The 24612-nt window shown below is 54.2% G+C and overlaps 1 protein-coding gene and 1 long non-coding RNA gene across 2 annotated transcripts; one reads left to right on the top strand and one right to left on the bottom strand.

Annotated features, from left to right (window-relative positions):
• Positions 1-4174: 4174 nt before the first annotated feature.
• LOC137165117 (E3 ubiquitin-protein ligase TRIM39-like) lies at positions 4175-17881 on the top strand. The gene is made up of 6 exons (XM_067566207.1): positions 4175-4600; positions 8193-8288; positions 11369-11599; positions 12142-12164; positions 12264-12367; positions 17322-17881. The coding sequence occupies exons 1-6, from the start codon at positions 4175-4177 to the stop codon at positions 17879-17881; spliced, it is 1440 nt and encodes a 479-aa protein (XP_067422308.1).
• On the bottom strand, positions 5743-7317 carry LOC137165118 (uncharacterized). Its single transcript, XR_010923287.1, has 2 exons — positions 7179-7317; positions 5743-6434 (listed from the first exon to the last, which is right to left on the bottom strand). It is a non-coding gene; the product is annotated as an uncharacterized lncRNA (long non-coding RNA).
• Positions 17882-24612: the final 6731 nt, after the last annotated feature.

Raw genomic sequence — 24612 nt, 5'->3', positions numbered from 1 at the left:
AATTACAAGTAGTAGAACTGATGTTTTTTCCTTGTCTACACTTACAGAAATGCAGAAAGTAAAGCACATAAGTAGTTACCAATTACATTTATCTGTATGAACCAGTGGTGGATGTGTTATGCTTATAAGCAAGATCTTTTTCAGGGGACAAGGCAATATGTCACATTTATTATGAGAAAACACAATTCTATTAATAACTAATAATTGGTACCTAATACAGACATGCACACACACACATGCCAAGCATTCTGCAGCTCCTTGTATATAGTTCCCAGTCCTGATCGTAGCTTGTGATTGCAGCTTGAGTTTGTAGCTAATGTTTGCAGCTCGTGACAGGTAACTGGCTAGGGAAACCAGGCACGAGGAGAAGCAGGGTCTCTGTTGGACGCACACTGATGCTCTTTGATGTTGCTAACCAGAACGTTACCCAAAGCTTTTAAACAATCAGATAAACAATCCTGACGATTATGCTCTAACCTGAGCCGTCGACTTGTGATGCTGGTGATCTGGTTGTTCAGGCACCCTTAAAACTGGCATTACCTCATGTTTGCAAGCTTGACTTTGCCACCCAACATTTTTAATGAAGTTCTCTGAATGTAACTGTGAAGTTCCCCTGTGTAGGCCACAAAAAATATTTGTAACGCAGTAAACAAAAATAGGGGCTTAACGGGTTTGGTTAAAACCGGTTTAATAAAAGGCGCTGCTCAGCTTGGTAAACAGGTTTTGCAAGTTCGTGTAAATTTGCTTGTGGTGCCAAAAAAAAAAAAAAAAAAAAAAAAAAAAAAAAGGGTTAAAAAGCAAGGTCACATGCTGTAAATTTGCCAGTGCTAGCTGTACCTTAAAGGTCGTATGTTATGCTGCATGCAAAAGCTTAAAATGCAAACTGCATAATAAAACTCGGCCATAAATCCACTTAAATTGCGTGGCACCAATCCCCTGCAGCCCGCTTCGCAAAGCGCGTTAGGGTCTCCCTCTGCAGTTTGAAGCATAAGCTGTAATTAAAAATAAGTGTACCTAACTGGTGTGGGCGTGTTTTTATTCTCACCTGGTATCCAAAACCTGCAGGCAGCTGTAATCAGCGGTGCCTGGCATAACACCCTGGTGCAATCTGGTCTGGTGAATTGCTGTGTCACCCCAATCTCCCACTCCAGGAGCCGGTCTTAGAATCATAGAATATTAGAGTTGGAAGGGACCTCAGGAGGTCATCTAGTCCAACCCCCTGCTCAAAGCAAGACTAACTTCAGCTATATCATCCCAGCCAGGGCTTTGTCAAGCCTCAGCTTAAAAATCTCTAAAGATGGAGATTCCACCACCTCCCTAGGTAACCCATTCCAGTGCTTCACCACCCTCCTAATGAAAAACTTTTTCCTAATGTCCAACCTAGACCTCCCCAATTGCAACTTGAGACCGTTGCTCCTTGTTCCGTCATCTGCCACCACTGAGAACAGCCTAGCCCCATCTTCCCTGGAACCCCCTTTCAGGTAGTTTAAAGGCTGCTATCAAATCCCCCCTCATTTTTCTCTTTTGCAAACTAAACAAGCCCAGTTTCCTTAGCCTCTCCTCATAAGTCCTGTGCTCCAGCCTCCTAATCATTTTTGTTGCCCTCCGCTGTACTCTCTCCAACTTGTCCACATCCTTTTTGTAGTGGGGGGGCCCAAAACTGGACACAATACTCTAAATGCGGTCTTACCAATGCCGAATAGAGGGGAATAATCACTTCCCATGACCTGCTGGCAATGTTCCTCCTAATGCAGCCCAATATGCTATTAGCCTTCTTGACAACCAGGGCACACTGCTGACTCATATCCAGCTTTTTATCCACTGTTACCCCCAGGTCCTTTTCTGCAGAACTGCTGCCTAGCTCGTAGGTCCCCAGTCTATAGCTGTGCATGGGATTCTTCCTTCCTAAGTGGAGGACTCTGCACTTTTCTTTGTTGAACCTCATTAGATTTCTTTTGGCCCAATCCTCCAGTTTGTTTAGGTCACTCTGTATCCTATCCCTACCTTGCAGGGTATCTACCACTCCTCCCAGCTTAGTGTCGTCCGCAAACTTGCTGAGGGTGCAATCTACCCCATCTTCCAGATCATTAATGAAGATGTTGAACAAAACCGGCCCCAGGACTGACCCCTGGGGAACTCCACTTGTGACTGGTTGCCAGCTAGACATGGAGCCATTGATCACTACTCGTTGAGCCCTACGCTCTAACCAGTTCTCTATCCATTTTATAGTCCATTCATCCAACCCATACTTTTTTAACTTGCTGATAAGAATACTGTGAGATACAGTCTTACTCTGCTCTGCTGTGAGAACCCCACTCCTGGGGCTGTTCATGCATAAGCTCCAGCATGTAAGCTGCCCCCAACTAAGTGAGTGAGTGCCTCTAGCCAGCCACTCCTTGGATCATACAACAGAATGACATTAGGCATACCCTCAGTCCCAGATACAACCATAGGAACCTCCATGTTACAATGTTCAGCTAAGCCCACTGAACAATGTAAGCTCATATGCATTCCTCAGTTTAACAAAGAAATTGATATGCACCAGCCTTGTTATTCCAAGTGGAGTCTCCAACACACTTCAAACCAAACTCACTGCTTTAGATAGACCAAACAGATGAATGTAATAATTACAGAAGGATTTTAAATGATTATATGTCAAAGTATAACAAGTCAGATTTGGTCAAAAGAAATAAAAGCAAAAAGCATTCTGAGCTAAGCTTAACACTTTCAGCAATCTTACAAACGTTGGCGATTCTCACCGCAGGCTGGCTGGCTGGTTTCCTTTCAACCAGGCTCTCCCCTCTGGTCAGCACTTCAGTTGCTTGGTGGTGTTTGTAGATGGAGGTGGAAGAGAGAGCAAGCATGGCAAATGTCTCCCCTTTTTATAATGTTCCTACTCTTCTCTGGGGCTTGCCCCTCCCAGGGTCAGGTGACCAACAATGTCCTTACATGGACTCATCCATGTCCTGAGTCAGTGAGCATCACCCCTTCAGGGTTCCAAGCTGCCCAAGGGAAGGGAAGTGACTCCCTGAGAGTCTAATTGATCCTCCCTTGATGCCCAGGCCAGTCCTTTGTTCCTGGAATGCTGAGCTGGGTTTGTTCTATACACGCCTGGATAAGGTGCGAACTGTCCCTCTGCTCCTGGAGAATTTTGCCTGGATCTGTTTCAAGCCATGAGGACACATCTTTGCAAATATTACCTAGAGCAGCCTCATAACCATATGCATGAAATTGCAACCAACATATTACTTTAACAATAATGATCAGTACCTCATGAGCATTCCAAAGACATCTAATGTGACATACTTTGCATTATATAATACACAATTATATTCGAAAGGAGAACATGAGGGTGTGCAGAGCATCACAGTAATGTAATATCAGCTGTGCACTCATGCAATGCCAGTCTGTATTGTACTGTATGCTTGCAGAGTGCCTTCACTGCACACAAGGCAGAGTTCAGGGACTAAATGTTCTTCAGTTTACAGTGTCTAAAGGACAGGAGAATTTGGCCAAAGCTTACCACACAAAGGAAGGGAGGTTCAAAATGGGAGGGGCTTTGAAAATCCTTAATGTTCTGTAGCATTAACATTTACAGAAATTTCCAAAGTATCAGTAACCCTGACTTTCTGTGTAAGTGTTGTGATCCCCCTCCTCTCCCAGGGGAGCAGAAAGATCCCCTCACTGCACCTGTAACCCTCTGGTGAGTGTGTGTGTGTTACACATCCCTCTCTATGGCTGACCCACAGAATTTGTGGGTCTTTTACAGCTCTGAACTTCACAGGCAGACTCTTTAGCTCAAGCTGCAGAGACTTGCACTTTTAGTTCTGTAGGTCCCCACTTCAGTCACCAGTGCTGGTGGGTTAGACAGTTACAGAAACCTGCCTGTGGAGCAGGGGATATACTACCCACCCCTTCTCCCCACCTCTGTCCATTCCTGTTCTGTTTCTCTCCCTCCTTCGTTCCTCCTCTTTCTCTCATTTGGTTCCACTTTCCTTTTTCTTCCCTCCCCTTCCTGGTTCCTCTCTTTTTTTTTTTTTTTTTTAAACTTTCTCTTCTCTCCTTCTGTGGCTGAGAATAGCTGATACCTGCAGTGGCCCCTCCCAGTCTACATATAATCCCACACCCTACAGAGCAAAGGGCAGAGAGATGACCAGGCACTCACCTGGCTGCCATGGCCTCCGCAGCTACAGCAGCAGAAGTGCAAGATGAAGCTATTTGCTCCATCTGCCTGGAGTACCTGACAGAGCCGGTGACTATCGCATGTGGGCACAACTTCTGCCGAGTCTGCATCACCCAGCAATGTGAGGAATGGGAAAAGGGAACAGGGCCAGACCTGACCTGTCCCCAGTGCAGAGCCCAATTCCAGAAAGGGGAGTTCAAACCCAACACGCAGCTGAACAACATAGTACAAAAGATCAAACAACTGAGGACAAAACCAGGAAAAGAGCCAAAGGAGGATCTGTGTGAGAGACACGAGGAGCGCCTCAAACTCTTCTGTGAGGAAGACGGAGAAGCCATTTGCTGGGTGTGTGAGAAATCCCGGGCTCACAAGACTCACACTGTGGTTCCCATTGAGGAGGCTGCCCAGGATTACAAGGTAGGAAATTGACCTTGCTGAATTAAACCCTTTTAGGACACCAGGTTTATCTCCTATTAATACAAGGAGAAAGTTTCAAACATGGCTGCCTAAAGTTAGGCACCGACATGACAGGGGCTTGGCTTTCAGAGGGGATGAGCACTGAGGGTTGTGGGTAATGGGAAAAGATCCAAACTTTTTTGCTCCAACACTGCAAGTTCCAAAGCCTCACAGAGAGAACAGGGCTGACGGCTCCTTGTGCACCAAGACAGTCTGGGCCCGGACACATCCCTGCACCCAGTGCACAGAGCCCACAGCTGGCACCTGCCTCCTGCTCTTTTCTCTCTCCCTGTCCTGCTCTTCTCTCCTCCTTCAGCTCCTCCCAGTCCAGCAGCTCTACTCCACCCATATTAACTCCTGCATCCGCTCTGCCAGATCAAATTAGTAGGATGTGGGGTGGCCTTACAGCTTAGGTACACCATGTATTACACACCTCGGTATTGTGATTGTTTGCTAAAGTTCACCCTGCTATTACCCACCATGTATAGATTGGTGCTATGATTGTCTGACAAAGTTAGGGCCAGCTGTGTTCTAACACGCTTGGGTTTTGGCAGCATGGATGGGACAACTGGGTTCAGAAACCACATTAAAGAACCGTGTTAGTGCTCCCATCCCCTGTCTAGGGCTATGTCTGCACTAGAGAGTGGGAGGCTGGGGATGGGAGGCTGCTGAGGTTCCCTGCCCTCACCCCAGGAGAGAGGGGAGGACATGGCTGACATTAGGCCCCTACCCAGGGTTGCAGAAGGAAGGAAGGGAAATGACCTGATTTCCCTCCCCACAGGGACCAGACTCACTGACAATCTCAGCTTGGCCTGAACTGTCCCAAATTTCTGCTCCAAGCCCTTTGTCCACTGAGGGTCTTCTCTGCCCCAAGAACGCCAAGGCTACGTCTACACGACAGGACGGCGCTGCAGCGAAGTAGCTAGGGCGAACTAAGTGTTTAGGTTCAGACCAGGCCCAAGCCTCTGTGCTCACTTACAGGGCTCAGAACCAGCCAGGAAGTTCTGGCACTTCTCCGAAGCGACTGCCTTGTTCTCCAGGATCTCAGCTTTCGTTATTTCTAAACCGAGTCTCCAGCTGTTCTGCTTGCAAAGAAAACCTGAAAAATTGTGACCCACGTGTAGGGGATGCAGAGAGCCGGGCACAGCAGCTCAGAGAGGTGTGAACTGCCCCAATCCCTCCGGGAGGGTGAGCTCAGGTGCCCAGAGAAGATCATTTAAATCTCATCATTGTTAATGATTTTATTCCCCATGTGAGATCGGAGAGGGAGAGTTACAGCTCAGCACCATTTACTGCCAATGACGCCTCCTGCCGGTGCCCCTAGCGGGTGATGTTTGGAAGATGCCACCCCTTATCTTTCCCCAGTAAAGGAAGGCCAGGCCCAGAGAGCCCAGTGGCATATTCTAGCCCCATGAGGGGAGCCGGGCCCAAGGAGCTCTTGGAGCCAATCAGCAACACCGTCCTGTTCTGAACATTGCACCATCTACTGTGAACAGGCCACGGTGTCTCCTTTGGTGACTCACACGGGCAGAGATTATTTTGTGGGTGGAGCTTCAAAAACTCCAGCCACCCTTGTCCCTCTGCCCTCGCCCCCGGCTGATCCCGGCTCATTTATGAAGCTGTTCTGCTGGATGCAAAGGCTGCTTCTCCTCCTGTTTCTCACTTGCCCCTGCTGGACCCTCACTCAGCACCTCCCTGCAGCAGCAGGCAGGGGTGTCAGCCCAGCAGCAGCCCAGGAACTCTCAGCAGCAGCAGCCTTAGCCCGGGGGCAGAGAGGAGGCGAGAACCCAGGGCTCTGAGAAAAGAAAAAGAGTGAAATGGGGAGAACTCTGGAGGGGGCTCAAGGGGGATCTCTGGGGGGCTGCAGAGCAGTGCTGACTTCTGGTTTTGCCAGTGGGTGCCCTATTACTCTGCCCCCCAAGGCGCCACCCCCATTACACCCAGGGGCTAGTGGTTATTGCATGGGGGCTGGGAGCCCGGACACCTGGGTTCTCACGTGGCTCCGGGAGGGGAGTATGGACTATTGGTTAAAGTGTGTGTGTGTGGGGGCGGGGGGACCTCAGATGCCTGGATTCTTTCCTTTCTCTCCTCGTTCTATGAGAGGAGTGGAGGATAGTTGTTAGAGAGTGCAGGGGCTCGGTCACCTGGCTCTGGGAAGGGAATGGGGCCTAATGGTTAAAATGGGGCTGCCAGCCACCAGGTCAACCCCTTCTCCCAACTGGCCACCAGGTCAGCCCCAAAGGAAAAAAAAAAAAGTCTGGGCCCCGGCCTGGGCTTCCCCCCCCCACACACACACCTTCTGTCGTGGGATTCTAGGGCATAGTTCCCCCCCACGCCCATCCTGTCCAGTTTCTCCCCCACACAAGGGGCTTTCCTAAGCTTTTCCCCATGCCCACACCAGGCAGGTCCCTAGCCTAGCCTTGCCAGTCTGCTGCTAGGGGACCCCAATTTTCCAAGGGCCCCAATGGCCACCACTGCACCCCTCCCCCACATCTAGCCTCCCCTAGCTGGGCTCCCTCTGCCAGGAGTTGGGACTCACCTCACCTGCTGCCTGGGGTCGTAGCCTGGCTGGGAGCTGCAGCCACCTGCTGTCGCCATCTGGCGTCTGCTCATGTGCAGGTAGGAGCAGGGAGCCCCTCCTACCTGCACACATGTGGGCAGAGGGTGAGCAGGCAGGGGCTGAACAACTCCCAGGCCTCCTTGACCAGATCTAAGGCTATTTTTTGTTACCCAATGGGGCGGGGCTTGGGAGTTGCCACCCCGAGGTTAGCAGCTGCAGCCGCCCTGCCCCTGAGACTGTCAGAGCTGCAGCCCCTGCAACTTTCTCAGCCCCTGCAGAGCAGAGAGGCAGGGTGGAAAGAGCTGATTAGATCCAGCTGATGGTGGGCAGCAGGCTGGGCCAGCCCAACAGCTCGTCTGCAGCCATGCAGGGAGGGAGAGAAGCTAATCAGCGAGGACGCCAACAGCTAATCATCCGGGTGGGTGCTGAGCACCCACTATTTTTTTTCTGTGGGTGCCTCAGCCCCTCAGCACCCCAGAGCTGGCACCTGCTGACAGGGCAGGAGCACGTTGCTGTGCCGGGTGAAGGAATCACGCGCTGTCAAAGGCAAAGCGCGCCCTGGTTATGTGGCTGCCTGAGGGAGGCCACATGGGAGCCTGGACAGAGAGATGAGCCCCAGTGTGGATCTTGTTCCTGGCCTGGCCTGGGGTTCAGGGAGCGATGAACTTTGCCAGGCTCCTCACTCTCACTGGTGGGAGGGACCATTCGGAACCTTCCCAGCTATTTCCCCTCCGGCCTGTGCTCAGTGTGTGAAACTTCAGCTAAACAAAACACAGGTTTTGAGAAGTGCTGAGTGTCTGCACAAAGCAGAGCGTCCCCGCTCTGAGCCTGGCATCTCTGCTTCCAAGATGCCTGCGGGGCCGGCAGAGCCGAGTCTGCTGCCTGCTTCCAGGGTATTTTACTGCTGGTGTATGAAACGCCAACGTGTACAGTCCTCTCCACCCGTCGGACAGGCAGATTAATGGCTGTTTATCACACACGCTGCCCCTGCAGGTGAAACTCCAGGGAGCCCTGGGCCCTCTGAGGAAGGAGCTGGAGCAGGCCCTGGCGCTGACGTCTAAAGAGGAGAAGAAAACCACAGAGTGGCAGGTGTGTGTCTGGGTTTATCCTTCCCTGAGCCTTCCCCCTGCAGCGCTTCCAGGGATGAAGGGGCCGTAAAGCTCCAGGTCGAGGTTATGAACCTGCTCTGGTTGTTTGCTCCATGACACAGGCTTGGTGCCGGCAGGATCAGGCCGTGTCTCTGGTGGGGATCTCAGCGCAGCAGCTCCTGTAGGCGGAGGAGGAGGGGGCAGTTCCTGGCCCGTGTGCGGTGGTGCAGACTCACCCCTGGGCTCTCTGATGGGGCAAATTCTCAATAGTGGGTTCAGTGTTTTCACTGTTACACGGGTCCTGTTTCCCTCCTGCGGGTGGGGACGGGGTGCAGGGTGCTGCAGTCATCGGGATTCAGCGGCCTCCATAAAATAGCTCCGCAGCTTCCCTGCAGCCTGGAGGAAACAGGGGTTGTTCCTGCTCCCTCCCCCGCCCCACAGTCCCTGCAACGCACCTGCCCAGTGCCTGGGCCAGACTCTAGAGCTGGGCGGAGGATTTGCCTCCATGGCTGAGGTACAAAATCCCTCCGTGGCTGGGCTGGGGCCTGCTGGCTGCTGAGCAGTTCTGAACGTTGAACCCAATTGTGGTGCTGAGCTCTGTGGAAAATCTGCCCCAGGGTGCGTCTCCCCTGCACCAACAGTCAGCTGGGGGTAACCACACCAGTCATTACTCAGGGTTCTGGGTGGGCTTGTACAGCCTGTGCTGCCGCGCCTCCACTGCTACCAATACCCCAGCGAGCTAGATCAAAGCTAGCTGGGGTGTGTCTACACGTGCTGCCGTCACACACAGCTCCCATTGCAGTGTGGACACACCATGAGTGAGCAGAGACAGGGGCAGGTCAGTGTAAATCCAGGTGGCACTTGGCCACTTCTCAGCCTCTGCTGCCATCGTGTGACCGCCTCGTCCCAGTCACCTGCTGCTGTTCCTGTGACTTTACTGTTGTCTGTAGCCAGGTGATGCCCCCGTGAAGCAGATGTTAGTTACACAATGTCTGTCCCGGGTCACCTGCCTTTCACAGTGAAATCCCGGCAGAGAGCCTGGGGTGTGCGAGGAAGACGCCAGCAGCAGGGAGGAGAGGAGAAGGAGGCGTCTCACTAGGCAGATAACAATGGCTATTTACCAGACCAGAGCGCTCAGAGCTGGGTGCTCTGGGTTCTGCATCTGAAGCCGTATTTAGAGACCCGTGGAAGGGGGCTGGTTTCCAGGAGCTCCCACTGCCCGCACCTGAAGCTCTTGGTGCTCAGCTCCACAGACAATAGGGATTTAGGTGCCTAACAATTAACACCCAGCTCTGAAGGTGTTGGACAATGTGCACAGCGGGTGCCATGGAGACTGGGCACCTTGGGACAGCCGCTGGTGTTGTTCTGAAACCACCGATTACTGCCCCGTGAGCGTGAGTTACGTCCTGCATCCCCAGAGGTCAGGGCCCAGTGATGAGTGTCGCTCAGCGCTGAGTAACTGCAGCCCCAGCGACTGTCAGACGAGGCCCAGCAGGGGCGGCCAGTCACTCACTCGAGGGGTCGTGCTGGGCCTGAGCCAGGTGGGGAATATCCCATGGGCGGGAGCAGGGCCCGGGAGCTGACAGCCCCCATGAAGGATGCACCGTCCGTGTGTGAAGGGGGAGATGTGAGAAGATACGATAACGCTGCCCCACTCCAATTAGCTGTAACCCCACAGCTCCTGGGGGCAGGAGGGAAGGAGGCTGCAGGTCCACAGCCCTTGGCAGGGTCCAGGCCACATTCACAAAGCCTCAGGCAGGTGCCAACAGCCCTGCAGGCGCCATCTGGGGGCTCCCACGGCAGCTGGTGCCAGGGGACTGTCAGGGCTGAGCCCGAGGTGTCTGAGTGCCCCGAGGCTGCAGCACTCCCAGGGGTGGGGTGGGGGTGGTCTGGGGATGGGTCGGTGCCAAACCCCACTGGCAGGGGTGCTGGAGGGCTGCTCGGGGGCTGGGGTTAGCCGGGGCGGAGGCAGGAGGCAGAAGTTACAGCGCTGACGCAGCTGCCTCTCGCTGACTGCTCTGCAGCCCGGGAACCTTCAGGGACCGAGCACGGCCCCTCCCCCACCACACAGAGGAGCTGGACAGACGGACGGGTTAGAGCCCTGCCCAGGGAAGGGGAGGCGGGTCAGCACAGGGCAGAGGCTGGGGTTGGGGGAAGGGCTGGGGCTCACGTACGGGGGTTACAGGGAGGAGGGCTCTGGGGGCAGGGAGATGGGGCAGCGGGAGGCTGATAAAGCCTCTGGCCACATTGGCATCTCAGGGAGAGTAAGACGGACCTTCCCCAACTTCGCTGACACCCGGGTCACACGGGGGAGGGGCAGGCTCACCCCAGGGCCACCCAGCACCTCTGTGCTGAGCTGCTGGGGGGCTAGTGAGGCCAGTGCAGAGCAGCCAGCCCCTCCCCCAGCCGGGATCGGCCCTGGCTCCGCATCGTTACTGCTGGTCCTGTCAGAGGGCAGGTGGGGACACAGCTGGCATCAGCCACCCGCCGCTCTGTGCGCCACGCTGGGTCCCTACACGCTGCGATCCCAGGGTCACTGGGCACATGGGCACGGGGCGCTCAGCCAGCCTGGGGCAGGCCACAGCCAGCTCTGACAGTCCCCTGGGTGCCCAACACCCACGTGAGCCCCAGGATGGCACCCAAAGGGCTGTTAGCACCGGCCCTCGGCCCTGGGCATTGCAGCCCTGGGAGCAGATTGTCCCAGAACGAGCATCACCCACATCCCACTGGGACGGCTCCACTTGGTGTCTGAGTGCCTGGAACTGGGCACCCAAATCCCCCCCCCCCCCACGCCCTGTGCAGCCCCCTGTAAATCTCCACTGTTCCCTCGATTTCTCCCCCTCCACTGCATCCATCCAGGCCACCCGCCATAGCATACTGCGGCTTTACAAACACCCCAGACATCCCCACTTTGGGACTGGCCGTATTAACTCTGAACTCAAACAAACCTTTATGATACGTTTTCCAAAGAAGTAAATATCCTGACAAACCTGACACTGATTTAATATCCCCTGCTCCATGGACAGAGGCCCAGTCTGTGACTTAACATCTGGCTCACGTTTTCTCTGTTTGTTTCTCAAGAGGAAAGTAAAGAATAAGAGAGAGACGATTGCAGGTGAATTTAACAAACTGCACAAATTGCTGAGAGAGGAGGAGCAGCTGCTTCTGCAGAGACTGGAGGAGGAGGAGAGGGAGACTCTGCAGAGACTACAGGAAAACGTAACCAAACTGTCCCGGCAAAGCTCCTCTCTGCAGCAGCTGATCACAGAGATAGAGGAGAAGTGTCAGCAAACGGCTGCTGAGCTGCTGAAGGTGAGACACAGACGGCATCAAAATTCTTCATCCATCCAGAATTAAAAGCTCAGATCCATGGGTCTTGATTCCAGAACTGAAGAGTAAACGTGTTCTGTGGTTTTACGCACACACAGAACATCCAGTTAAAAGCTCCATCAGTTCAAAACCAGTGCAGTGCGTGGGAGAGAGGAATTCTGACCATGGAGATCCAGTGAGGCCGGGGGCGATTAAATGGTTGATACAAAAATGATAATGGGCTAAACCCATCCCTGCTCTGCCTCCAGAGCATTGGGCCCAACAAGGTTTATAAACACAGATTGCGAGCTGTGTGATGATGGGATCGGGCCCCACAGGGGAGAATGTTTGTGGCTAAATTACTGTCTCGCCTGCATACAATGAAACCTGGTCATGCAAAATGACCTGTGAGCTTTTACCATAGACCAGTGAAGCCCAGAAGGGTGGGTCTGTTTTCTAGATGAAAGGTTGATGCGCAGAGTGAAAATTCACTGTTTTCTGCACATGGTTTTAATTCAGAACATTGATTCTCTTTCTCCTTCCAGGATGTGAAAAGCACATTGACCAGGTATGTTTCCGATGTTCATTGCGCTTCTGTTATTGGTAGCAGCTCTGCAGTGATGTGTGTACAGAGCAGCTGAGTGATGATGGGACGTTTTCTTCATAGGAGTCAAAGTCTGAAACTCCAGGAACCAGAAGCCATTTCTACTGAGCTGAAGAACGTGTATAAAATTTCTCTTGACATGAAGGAAACGCTGAAGAGATTCTGGGGTGAGTGGAAACTACTGAGCCATTCAGCTGTGCTGTGCCTGGGGATCTGGACACAGCCTGGCACCCATGACACACACGGACCCAGCGGACAGGCTGGGAGCTGTGATAGCTGGAGGCTGAGGCACTGAGGGCTGGGGAGTTTCCCGGCTATTTGCACCCACCTGATTGTCGCTCTGACATCCTGACCCCAGGGGTGTCACCGAGCCAGGTGCTGTCAGGCCTGGACTGGCCCATTGTGCCGGGTGCTGCACAGGCTGGTAACGGAGGATGTGTCTCTGCATCTCCCCTGGGACATGGGGGGCTGCGTCGTGTGGCCACCGCTCAGCATTGCCACAGCCCCGTTAGCCAAGGCTGGCCGAGCTGGCTGAGCCGGGGGAGGGGCCGGCCTGGCTGCTGTGACCTGACATGGGCCGTGTTTTACTGGAGAACAAACTGCCTCACACGGACCCTTCGTCTGCTCCGAGTGCAGCCCGGTGCGAGCTTGGGTCCATGGGGGCACGTGACTCCTGCCTTTGGGGAGGCTGGGCGGGGGGCACCGGTGCTTGGACCGTGTCCCCATCCCCTGCTACGTCCCCTCCCTGAGACCCCACCCACGCTCCACCCCCGCTCTGCTCCAGGGCCCCTCCTGCTCAGTCTCCTCCCCCAAGAGGCACAAGCGGTAGGTGGGGGTTTCCGGGGGAGGGGTCTCGAGACCCTCTCACCAAAGGCGCCCGGAGCTCGGCTTGTGCCTGGTCTTTGCTGGGGGCTGGCGCTGAGGGGCCCCAGGCAGAGACACAAACCGGGGACGCTCCAGACACTTGCCTTCCCGCTGTCCCAGGAGAGCCCCTGTGCTCAGCCCCTCTGGCACCATTTGCAAGCCCTGCTGTGCCCCCAGCTCTCTCCTGCTGCAGCTTCCCAGGGAGTGCCTGTGCCCTGCGCCAGGGTCCCTCAGAGCACCGGGGCCGCCAGGCGGGGAGCGGGCACTTCCCTGATCCCTGAGCCCACCCTGGGCCTGTCTGGCTGGGTCGGGCAGAGGGTTTTGTAGAGACCCGGCTGGCTCCGTGCTGGGCCCTGGGTCACCCCCAGTTCAGCATCCAGCCAGCAGGGGGCTCCGTACCCCCAGGCGCAGGGCAGGGGCAGCCTGAGGTCGGGGGTGGGGAGGTTCAGGGAGAGCCAGAGGTTGTGGGGCAGCAGGAGCAGGCAGGGAGCTGGGCCGGGGGGGGCCGGGAGCTGGACAGGAGGCACAAACACCCTGTGCTCAGCGCTCACTCCAGGTTCTCACTCTGGCGCCGGCTCCGCTGGGGTCAGACACCGCGGTGAGGGGCCCACACAGCCAGACTGGAGAGAGCCAGGCGCTGTCCACGGGGGAGGGGCAGAAGCTCTGTTATATGGGTGCCAATTTCACAGAATTGCCATGGGGAGGCTCCCCCCTCAGCCTCAGGGTGGCCAAGCCCCTTTTCCCCTCTTCAGCACTCCTGAAATTACTCGACACAGACCAAAATCTGAAACAAAAGTCCCCTGCTGGGGTTTACTTGGACTGTGCCCCTGGAACCCGCCCCTTCCTTTGCCCCCTGCCATCCTGGCACCTGCCCCTCCCCCCAACCACCCTCTGCATCCTGGAGCCCCCCATCACTTCAACCCCACACACTCTGCCAGCCACATCTTCCCTTTCTCCCTCAGCTCCTATCCCTCCCCTCACCCCATCTGTCCCTCCCCTGAAACCCTCTTCCACCGTTGGGTCCGCCCTGTCTCTCGACTCCCCCCTGACCCCTGCCACTCTCCTCACCCCTCTCTGCCTCCCTAGTGCCAGCCCCCCTCCTTGTGTCTGCCCCTTTGCTCAACCTCCTCAATCCCCCTTGCCCCTGTCCTTTCTTTTGCTTCCCTCTACTCTTCTGATGCCTGCCCCTTTCCTTCCCCTGTGACATTAGCCAGGTACAATCTCGATTGTTGAACAGCTTCGTGCCCTCAGTTCTCCAGTCTGCAGTGCCTTTTACACTGCTTCACTGTGAGAACAACCATTCCTGGGTGTTCACACAGAGTCTCTAGCATGTCACTTGCTCCCAGCTACACAGGAAGAGTGCTATAGCCAGCCACTGCTGAGTTACGCTGCAGGAGACACCAGCAACCTCCCTGTCCCAAACTTTCCACCCAGAAATGTGCGTCTGGTTGCCCAGCGCTCTACTGGCCAACGCAAGCTCAGAGAAAGTCCGTCATTTCATTAATAGAAAACGCTATGCACAAGCCCTGTTATCTCAAGTGAAGGGTCCCAAACACCTCAGCCAAACACACCGGTTTAGATAAAACAAGGTTATTAACGACAGAAAGAAGAAATTTAAGTGATTACAAGTAATGAGGCATAAAAGTCAGAACTGGTCACAAAGGAAATAAAAAATAAAACCAAACTAACATTGAACTTCTCAGACTAAAAGAACTGAAAGCCCCCCAACAGCTCACTGGCTGGACGCCCCCAGCCGGGACCTCTCCCCAGGGCAGGGTTGTTTCAGGTGTGTCTGTTGCCAGAAAGGAAGGGAGGGGAGGGGAGGTATTTGTGGGGTTAGTTTCTATTCTAGTTTCCTTTACTTTTCTTGCTCTTGCAGGGCTGTGGGACGGGGACCCAGCTGTGTCTGTGCCAATATGTCAATTTCCTGCTCGTCCCCTTCCCCCCTCTGAAGTCGGCTCCTCCCCAGGTGCCCATGGTGTGATTACTGACACCTGGCTGAGGCCTGCCCTGTTTCTGAGGCACTGGCTGTGCCGGCTTCTCTGAACTGAGTGATGCCGTTCAGGAGAATTTACAACTTTACATGTCACGTTACCGCACCCCACTTGGTATGAAACGTGTCATCGTCTTGTGAAAGGGTGAACATGAGAGAAAAGACAGTCACACCTCACTGCCCTGCCCCCGCACCCACCCCCCCTCACCCCTTCCTTCTGTCTATCCCCCTTCCCCCACACGCATGACTGGTCCCCACCCTCTTTTCCCATCCCCCTCTGCCCCTGCCTCGGCACCAACCCCTTCTCTTGCTCCATTCCACCCTCTGATGTCCCCCTCCTCCTGCCCCTTTGCTGCCTGCCCATCTGCCCCCCCCACCCCACCCCCTTCCCTTGCCCCCTCTGCCTCCAGCTGTCACCCCTCCCTCTCCCCTGTCCCCCCTGCCCAGCCCTTCCACCCACTGATGACCCCCTCGATCCCTGCCCCTCCACCCTTCCCCACCTCCCCACCCCCACCAGCCCCTGTCCCCTGGTGCCCCTGGTGCAGCACCTCCCTCACCCCATCTGTCCCCTATTGCCCGCCCCTTCCTTGCCCCCCATTAACCCTCTGCTGTCCATGCCTCTCCTCACTCCCTTTACCCTCTGGGTCCCACCTCTCCCATCATCCACCCTCTTCCCCCCTGGTGCCCACCCCCGCCTTCGCTATCCTCTGCTCCTATAAGGCCGCCCTTTGCCACACCCCTCTCTGCCCCCTTGTGCTCACCTGCCCATCATCCCCCCCATTCAACCCCCAGTACCCGACCCCCCCCTCTTCCCTCCTTGTAGCCACCCCAACATTCACCCCCCTCAGCCCTCCTGGTGCCAGCCCCTCCACTCGCCCTCCCCCGTACCCCTGGCACCCACCCCTGCTATCCTCACCTTCTCCCCATTAACGACTGCCCCTTTCCTTGCTCCCCTGGTGCCCCCTGGGGTCTGTCTTTCTCCTCTCTCCCCTCTGCCCCCAGCACCTGCCCCACCCCTCACCCCCCTTGTCACCGTGTCACCTGTGCCTTCCCACGTGCCCCCTTTGCCCACCTGGTGTGCGCCGCTCCCACTGAGATCCCTCTGCCCCGCCTGCCTGCCCCTTCCCTCACCCCCTCTAGTGTCCTGGAGCCAGCCCCACCTTTCACTGCCCCTCTGCCCCCTCGAGTGCACCGCTCTCCTCCTTCCCCATGCGCATCGGAGCCCCCTATTCCCTCACAACTCTCTGCCCCTGGTGCCCACCACCCTCCCCCTCTGCCTCTCGATGTCTGCCCCTTCTCTTGCTCCCCTGTTGTCCCTGGGGTCTGCCCCTTCCCTCCCCCATCTCCCTGTTAGTGCCCACCACACCCCTCACTCCCCCCCATGCCCCTCTGGTGCCTGCCCCACCCCTCACCCCTTTGTCCCCTTGTCCCCTGCACCTTCCCCCGCCCCATCCTTGGCCCACCCGGTGCCCCCCACTTCCCTCATGACCCCTCTGCCACTGGGAGCTGCCCCTTCCCCTGCTCCCCTCTAGTCCTCTGGGGCCAGTCCCCCCTTTCACTCCCCCTCTGCCTCCCTGAGGCTCCTCTTCCCCCTTAGGCCCCCCCAACACCTGCCCTCCCATCACCCCTCCTCCCCCCGGGCAACTGCCCCAGCCCTCGCTCTGCCCTCCGGTGATCACCCCTGCCCTAGACACCCCCGCTGCCCCTGGCTCCTGCCTCACTCTGTGCCCCAGGTGTCTGCCCGTTCCTTCCCCCCCACTCCTGGCACCTGACCCTCCTCTTCACTCCCCTCTGTCCCCTACAATCCATCCCTCTCCTCATTTCCCTGCCCCTTGGAGCCCCCATTGCCTCACCCCCCTCTGCCGCCTGGTGCCCCCCTTCCCTTGCTTCCCTGTGCCCCCTGGAACCTGCCCCTCCCTTCACCCCTCTCTGTCCTCCTGGTGCCTGCTCCTTCCCTTCCCCCACTGCCCTTGTGCCTGCCCCTCCCCTCTGCCCCTCCTCATCCTCTCCCAGCATCAGCCTGTCCCCTCCCCTGTCCCTGGGCTGCCCTCCTCCGCCCTGCCCCTGCTGACACCTTCCCCCCACACCCCTGCCCCGCTCCTGCTGTCCTTCCCCTCAAGTTCGCTCCCATGGGCAGAGGGGCCCTGACTCCCCTTAACGGGCAACAATCCCCCCCCCAGTGATTAACGGGGACGCAGGTTAATTTCCCTTTGATCCCGTGACCAGCCCCTGCCCCGGCCCTGACTCTGTGACTCTCTCCCCAGTGGACGTGACTCTGGATCCAGACACGGCTCATCCCGAACTCGTCCTGTCTGAGGATCGGAAACGTGTGAGACGCGGAGACACACGCCAGGATCTGCCCGACAATCCTGAGAGATTTGATACTCGTCACTGTGTGCTGGGCGCTGAGGGGTTCCCGGGCGGGAGGTGTTACTGGGAGGTGGAGGTGGGAGACCAGACTGAGTGGGTTCTGGGGGTTTGTAGGGAATCTGTGAGCAGGAAGGGGACAGTCATACTCTCACCTGGGAATGGATACTGGGCCATGTGGCTGTGGGATGGGGAATACAAGGCTGGCACCTCCCCCAGAACACCCCTCCCCGTGAGCGTCAGGCCCAGCCGGGTGGGGATTTTCCTGGACTATGAGGCGGGCGAGGTCTCATTTTACAATGTCACTGACAGGTCCCAGCTCTGCACTGTCACTGGCACCTTCTCCGGGACGCTTCACCCTTATTTCTATTCTGGTCTCAATGCTTGGGGTAAAAACGCGGCTCCCCTGATCATCTGCCCGGTCCCAGCCCAGGCCGGAGGGAATCTCTGTCCCTGACAGCGACACCCGCGGCAGAGACTGTGTCCTCCCAGCGCTGAGCAGCCCCCAGGCCTGTGCCCAGGGGAGGGTCTAAAGGGCACCAACCGCCTGCCCCCCGCCACCTGCCTCTCAGTTCCCAGCACCAGGCCTGTTCACATGGGGGAGGGGAGAGGGGCAGAGAAGGGGGTTAGGAGGAGCCAGTTGCTGGGTGCGTTGGGTGGGGTGATGCTGAGGGGGAGGGGAGGGGACTGCAGCAGCAGGAAGGGAAGAGCTCTGGGTAATGTAAGAAGGGGGAGGAGGAAGAGCCCCTGGCAGAAAGGGCGCGGGAGAGGGAGGGGGGAGAGCCCAGTGAGTGTGACAGAGCCAGTGAATGGAGGGGAAGGTCCCGGCATTTCCTGCCCTGGGGGCAGGGGTGAGAGCACCAGGGCCCTGCTGTACGGGCCGCTCTGCGCTGCAGCCTCAGCCTGTGGGGGGAGCTGGTCCCAGCACAATGGCGGGAGGGTGGGGAATGGGGAGAGCTGGGGTAGGGGATCCGGTAGCTGGGCCGGGGAAGGGGGGTGAGAGCCCAGCCCCAGAGATGTGTGAGCGAGGGGCCAGTCTCAATGAATGGGACCTGCTCACAGGAAGAAGCCCAGGCAGCTTTTCCCCCTCCCCCTGTGTTTGCAGCACCCCGCTGCAGTGCGACAAACGGCTCCCGGCACAGGGTGATACTGGTAGGAAATACGGACAGACAGCTCGTGTCTTCTGCCGCCCCTTCACACATTGCTGCCCCGTCCCTTTTCTGGTCCCGTGTCCCAGGGGTAGCAGATGGTGACGGACGGGGATCAGTCACTCCTGTCCGAATTTCTACCCCTGTGAAATCTCAATATAAAATCCAGAGAGGAAAAAAGAGAGATTGTTCTAATGTAGAAAGTGTCTTTCCTGTAACAAGGTGTCAATATGTTAATTTACATTTCAGCAACATGCTTCTAAACAGATTTGTAGAAATGGAATTAACATTTATTTTTTGTCTTCACTCACATGTACATTGACATTTAACTTCTCTAAACAGCAACATTGGAATTTCATCAGTGTCATTTCAAGAAATGCAAAATATTTATCCTAACCAAAAAAAAAACAAAAATAGAGCTGTCAGACCAGGTTGTTCAATTTCACATGCATCATAATGACCAGGTGTTATAAACACCCCGACTGGACGTGTTGTGCAGCTGGTCTCTCTCTCTCTGCTTCTTGTCTTAACTGGTTCCCACGGGAAGGCATGACACATACACCTGCCTTCTTCAGGACTCACACTGCACCATTGAAAAGTAATAAAGTGAAAAGATGCCAGAGAACTAACTGTGCAAAATATTATTTCAATGAACCTAGACAAGATTATAAAATACTATTCCTTGAACTGCTGTTAGAATTATTTCATATCATTTGTATCCTTCTAGTGACTGTGATGGGGCATCTGCCCCAGACTAGCCACTAAGGGGTTAACAGAGCTGTAGAAAGGCTGTGCAGGAGGCAGCCAATTAGAGATGGGCTGAAAGGAGCAGCCAATCGGGGCCCAGCAGGCACATATAAGAAGAGCTGCAGGGCAGAGTAGGGTTAGATTGTCCCTGGAGCTTGAGGTGGGAGAACTAGCTGTCTTGCAGGGTGAGGTTAGTGAGTGGTTTGGCTAGAGCAGTGCTGCAGGCAGGGGCTGGGGAGCAGCTAAGGACAGCTCCTGGCTGGCTGTGGGGATTTGCAGGCTGAGGCCCTGAAAGAATAGTGCAAAGGGGGCAGGAGGCTGTGGGAAAGTATCCCAGGGTAATGAGCTGAGAAGTTGAAGGGGATGCAGCAAGTAGCTTCCTTCTATAGGGTCCCTAGGCTGGGACCAGGTGGGCCTGGGTCTCCTTCTGCCCCTTGCCACTGGGGAAGTAGCCAGACAGTAAACTGCAGTTGCCACTGAGGGAAGTGGCTGGAGAAGGATTTCACTGCCATGGCTCCTGGCAGTGGGCAGCACAGATCATGACAGGGCTGTGTCATGAAAGGGGTGCTGCAGTCCTGAGAGAGGTGTGGGTCCGGGAACCAACCAGAGGATGGATATTGGCTAGCAGACCTAGACTCTCTGGTGGGGTGGGGCATCTGCGCTGCACTGGCCAGGAAGGGGTTAAGAGGGCCCTTGAAGAAGCAGCCAATGGGAAGGAGCTGTGGGATAGCCAATCAGGGCCCAGGAGTTCAATATTAAAGGGAGCTGCCAAGCTGAACAAGAGCAGCCAATCCCAGGAGCTCAGGGAGGGAAGGCTCAGGCTGGCTGCCCTGCAGGTGGAAGGAGGTCAGTCCCAGGACAGAGCAGGGGCTGACAGCTGGAGCTCAGCAGAGCAGATGCCCTGATACGAGGGTGGAGGAGGTGCTGGGGCTGTGGGGAAGTGGCCCAGGGAAGTCTGTTGAGTGGTGGTAGGTGGTAGCAGCCACTGAAGTAGGTGGTGGAACCAGGGCTGCTGGAAGTGGGGGGGCATGGATTGTGGCTTGGCAAGAGGGCGGTGGGTCCTGATGGTGGCGAGATGGATACTGGTGAACCCTGAGGAAGTGTGACAGAGCACAGGCTGCGGATGTGGGTGTCTGCTTCAGCTGTTCCCCAGATTTCCAGCAGGAAGCGACAGTCCAATGGTGAGGGCTGCAAGTATGTCACACCCGGAATAGCCAGCAGGAGGCGCCAGTGTGGTGAGTTGACTCTGTTAACAGCTGCTATGATCAGTAATAGAGACAGGATCCTCCCTTCTTTGTTCTCCTTCTTAACTTGATTAACAAGACATGGTCACCAACCAAAATATAGAAATCTCTGCCACCACATTGTTTTTTGCTTGCTTTTTGTTTTGAAATATTGTCCACAGCCAATGTACTGTCCATATCCACTATTGATTTTAAGGTACTGCCGGGCTTACTGTGTTCTTGATTATCCAGACACAACAAATGTGGTTTGGCAAATAAATGGAGCAGGGGTTGTATTTCTTCACTGAATAATCACAGATTAACTTCATTGCATTAAAGCTGTCGTCACGTCTCATGAAATTTTGTGAAACTTCACTGGGAAACCTTCCTTCTTAGCCATACATCAGTCCAAAGGGTGATATTTTTGTTGTCAGATGAGCCTTAGAGCATAGACTATAAAGCTGCTTCAAGAAACTTCTGAGTTTCATCCAGCGTCTTCTGGAATGCTTCTGTAAGAAATGACTGACTGGTCTCATTTCTTGAAATTAGTGAGTGAATCTACGAGCAAAGTCTGAGGGGAGGCACATCACATGGCATTGCTAGGCCTGCTTTTTGTAGTGTCCTTGTTTCGGTATGAACACTTTCAAGTTTGAAGACATATTCAGTTCATGGAAGAGCATCCTCTCCTTACCTCGCTTATTCAAACATAAATATCCTAAAATTAGCCTGTGATGGATTCATTTGGGTTTTCATCCAGTTGGCTGGTTTCTAGGTGGCACCAGCTGGTGAAGCTACATGTTGTTCTCAGTATTTTACACAGGGAAAGGTTAAGCTGCAAATAGATATTTTTGTACATAAAATCCTTCAAAAATACCTGTTCCTTTGCCTATTTCCCACTGAAATGATGGGTAATTGAATAAGAGTAATCTCATTGTGGTGTTGCATGGGAAAATATGCTGGTAAATAGGTTAATGTACAAAATAGTTTTGGCTGTATGAAAAGACAATGTGGTGTCACGCACAACTTACAGCATTAAATGTCATAAAAGCAATGCAGACAATGTTCATTTGTAAATATCTGATGCAGAATGGGCTGCCCCTTCTGCTCCTGGAACCTCTCTGGGAATTAAGCAGCAGGCACAGCCCACCAGGGTTCCTCCATCAAATGTCTTTTGCTAGTCTTTATGCTCCAGATTCATTACAGAACAGCAGCAGTTATGTAGAGCCCCCTTCCTGCCCCTTGGTTCAGCCTTTTACACTGCTGCTTTCTTCTCAGTGCTGTGCAGCTGGTTAGTGAAACAACTGAAGCTCCAGGCTGTGAAAGAGCCCAAGGGGGGAGGGATGTGTGAGCAGGAGGCTCTGAAACTTTTCTGTGAGGAGGACCAAACCCCATCTGCCTGGTGTGTGACCAATCCTGGGCTCACCGCGCTCACACTGTGCTTCCCATCAAGGAGGCTGCCCAGGAGCAGAGGGCAGGGAACAGTATCTCCATGGCTAGGAGTTAGTGTCAGCTTCTCTGAAGCTGCAGGGCCCCCCTGGCTAGTCTGACCAGCCCTGGATTGGAGCCAGGGAACTGCCTGATGCTGGGACACAGCCATGTTCCTGAAGACATTGGCACTGGGCTGGACCCAGCCGCTCTGGGTGTCTCCTAAGCATTGCTAATCGTCCATCAATGTACAGATGGTCAGTAAAAAATGTACAATTTTAAGACTGTCCATAACCTGTAAATGAATGAAACTGTCCATGAAATTGGGTAGAAATATTGTGTTTTGACACTGATTGTTGTCGTCGTTCAGAATCATTTCTTGTATCATAAAAGGACACTGACCCTGCTGCTATCAATTTCCTGTTTTCTATTATTGCACATACCCAATTGATCAATTAAGTGCAGCTAAAACAACTGTGTAATTCTGAATTCCTGTGTACAGAACATTGAGAATAGGGACACTTCTGCGACATGATTGTGTTTGTGATATTTTTAGTGATGTCAGTAAAACAAAAATCAACTTCAGATCTTCACATCAGCGAAAACTAAAATGCAAGGTTGGCCACCCCTCCCCTTAGAGCTGGGGTCACTTTTTCAGTGGGTTGGAGAAGGGGGACGTGCTCCCCCAGCCTCACTCTGCTCAGTGACAATATTATCGCAGGGCACAAACTAAGGAACCCGAACCAGCCCCCAGAGCCTTTGTCTGTGTTTGCAGGAGCAAATCCTGAGCCGACTACAGCATGAGAGGGAGGAGAGAGAAGAGCTCCAGGGACTGAAATCCAAGGGGGACAAGGAGAGTTGGAGGCTCCTGGTAGGTGCCCTATGCTGCCCAGAGGAGACTGGGGAGCAGGCGGGCAGAGCTCTCACCGTGGCTGCATCTGTTGGCTGGTGGTGACAGGTCTCTACAAAGCCGGGTGCCCTGAGCAGCAGCCTCTGGTGAGTTGCGCTGGAGAGGCTCAGGGCGTTTTGGCTGCTCAGCCTGTAGCTGGTTTCATGGGGGAGAGACCAGATGCCACGGCTGTGGCAAACCCCTGGCTCCATCCCCAGGAGGAGCTCACCTGGCCGGGCTATTTACAGGATCCTGTCACTATGAACTGTGGGTCTGCTGCTGGGTCTTGGTCACTCACTGCTGGGAGGAGTTTGGGAGAGACTTACCTTGTCGCTAGTGCAGGAAAAATCCTCTGGGGACCGAGACTTCCAACCTGACAAGCAGCAGGGGAATGTGTACAAATAAACTAAGGTTGGGGGTAGCCAGGGCCCTGAAGGGGACAGCATGGGTGAGAAACACCAGGAGAGTTTACAGCATTTCTGTAGAGAGGTTCAAGCCCCATCTGTGTGCTCTGCAGGCAGTGCCAGGATCTCCGGCTCACACTGCACATCCCATCCAGTCTCTCTAGTCTCTCAGTATTTATCCAGGATCATTGAATCCTGTGAGTCTCTTTTGCCTTCTTCTCCCTTATTTATTTGGTGGAGACATTCTTGGTGTGAAATCCACATGGGGATATGTTGCTCACCCTTGTAAGTTGCAGGAACACTTTGCTGATGTTTTTTGCTGGCTGGTGAAACTCTGAGAAGTCCTGGAACTTCCCAAGCCAAATGTGACGGAGTCTGTGAAGATGAGTATGGTGAGAGGTCGACAATCCCCGGGTGGAAGGCAAGTGTCTAGTTTTATCTGGAAAAATCAAGGATGAAGCCAGATTCCCCGTGTGCCTGACTTTTTGCTGGTCTCTCACTGCCACAACATCAAACTTCTCCACTAGTAATTTCACGTGCAGGATCTTGGGTAGAATGTTTCTGGAAAGTTTGGGGCAAATCAAACAAGATACGATGGAGAAATAATGGGTCAGACATTGAGCAAGACAGCACTTCTGGGACACTTTCCTCACATTAGTTTTGGCTCATGTTGCCAAGCCTGAATGTGCAACAGAAACACCAAAGGAATTTTAAAGGAGGTTTTTAAAATTGAACTGGGGCTTTTTTTTTTTTTTTTTTTTTTTCTTTTTCTGCTTAGTGGTTGGGGAGTGTTCTTTCCGCTGGGCTTATAGTGTACGAATGGCAGGTCACATCTTCACTGGCTTTGTTGGAGAACTCTTGGGAAGGCTCCAGGAAGTTTTACTTTGAGCTAAACTCCTTCATTAAAGGGCTGCAGATGGTGAATCTTTTACAGACATTTTATTTACTCAAAATGTTCATTAGCTGTTGATGTTAAATAAGTGTTTGAAAATTCTGACTCTAAACCCTTCTTCCTCTTTTCTGTCCAGTGTAATTCACCAGCTCTCTAGTCACTGCACAGCCTTGTCCACACACACATTGCGCTGCTTTAACTCTACTAGTGTAGTTACAACAGTACAACTGCTTCTCTGGGTGCAGTTATAATGGGGCTTGTCCAGGTGGGAAAGTTACACCAGCATAAGAAAGGTGAGTATTTAAACCACTATAGTTACACTGGTACCATTCCCCTGGTCGATGCTCTTATTGTAGAGGGGCTTCTCGACTGACAGAACTGTCTGTGCAGGGTTGTGCTGATTTAACTCTTTCAGTAGAAAAATCACCCCCTGAAATAGTTACACCAGTATAAAAACTTT

The sequence above is a fragment of the Emydura macquarii genome, unplaced genomic scaffold (genome assembly GCF_026122565.2).
Source record: "Emydura macquarii macquarii isolate MOO-44397 ecotype Brisbane River unplaced genomic scaffold, CSIRO-AGI_Emac_v2 contig_2763, whole genome shotgun sequence".
In the NCBI taxonomy this organism is placed as follows: Eukaryota; Metazoa; Chordata; order Testudines; family Chelidae; genus Emydura; species Emydura macquarii.
Note: the sequence above shows the minus strand (reverse complement) of the source record. Positions and strands in the feature narration are given on the sequence as shown.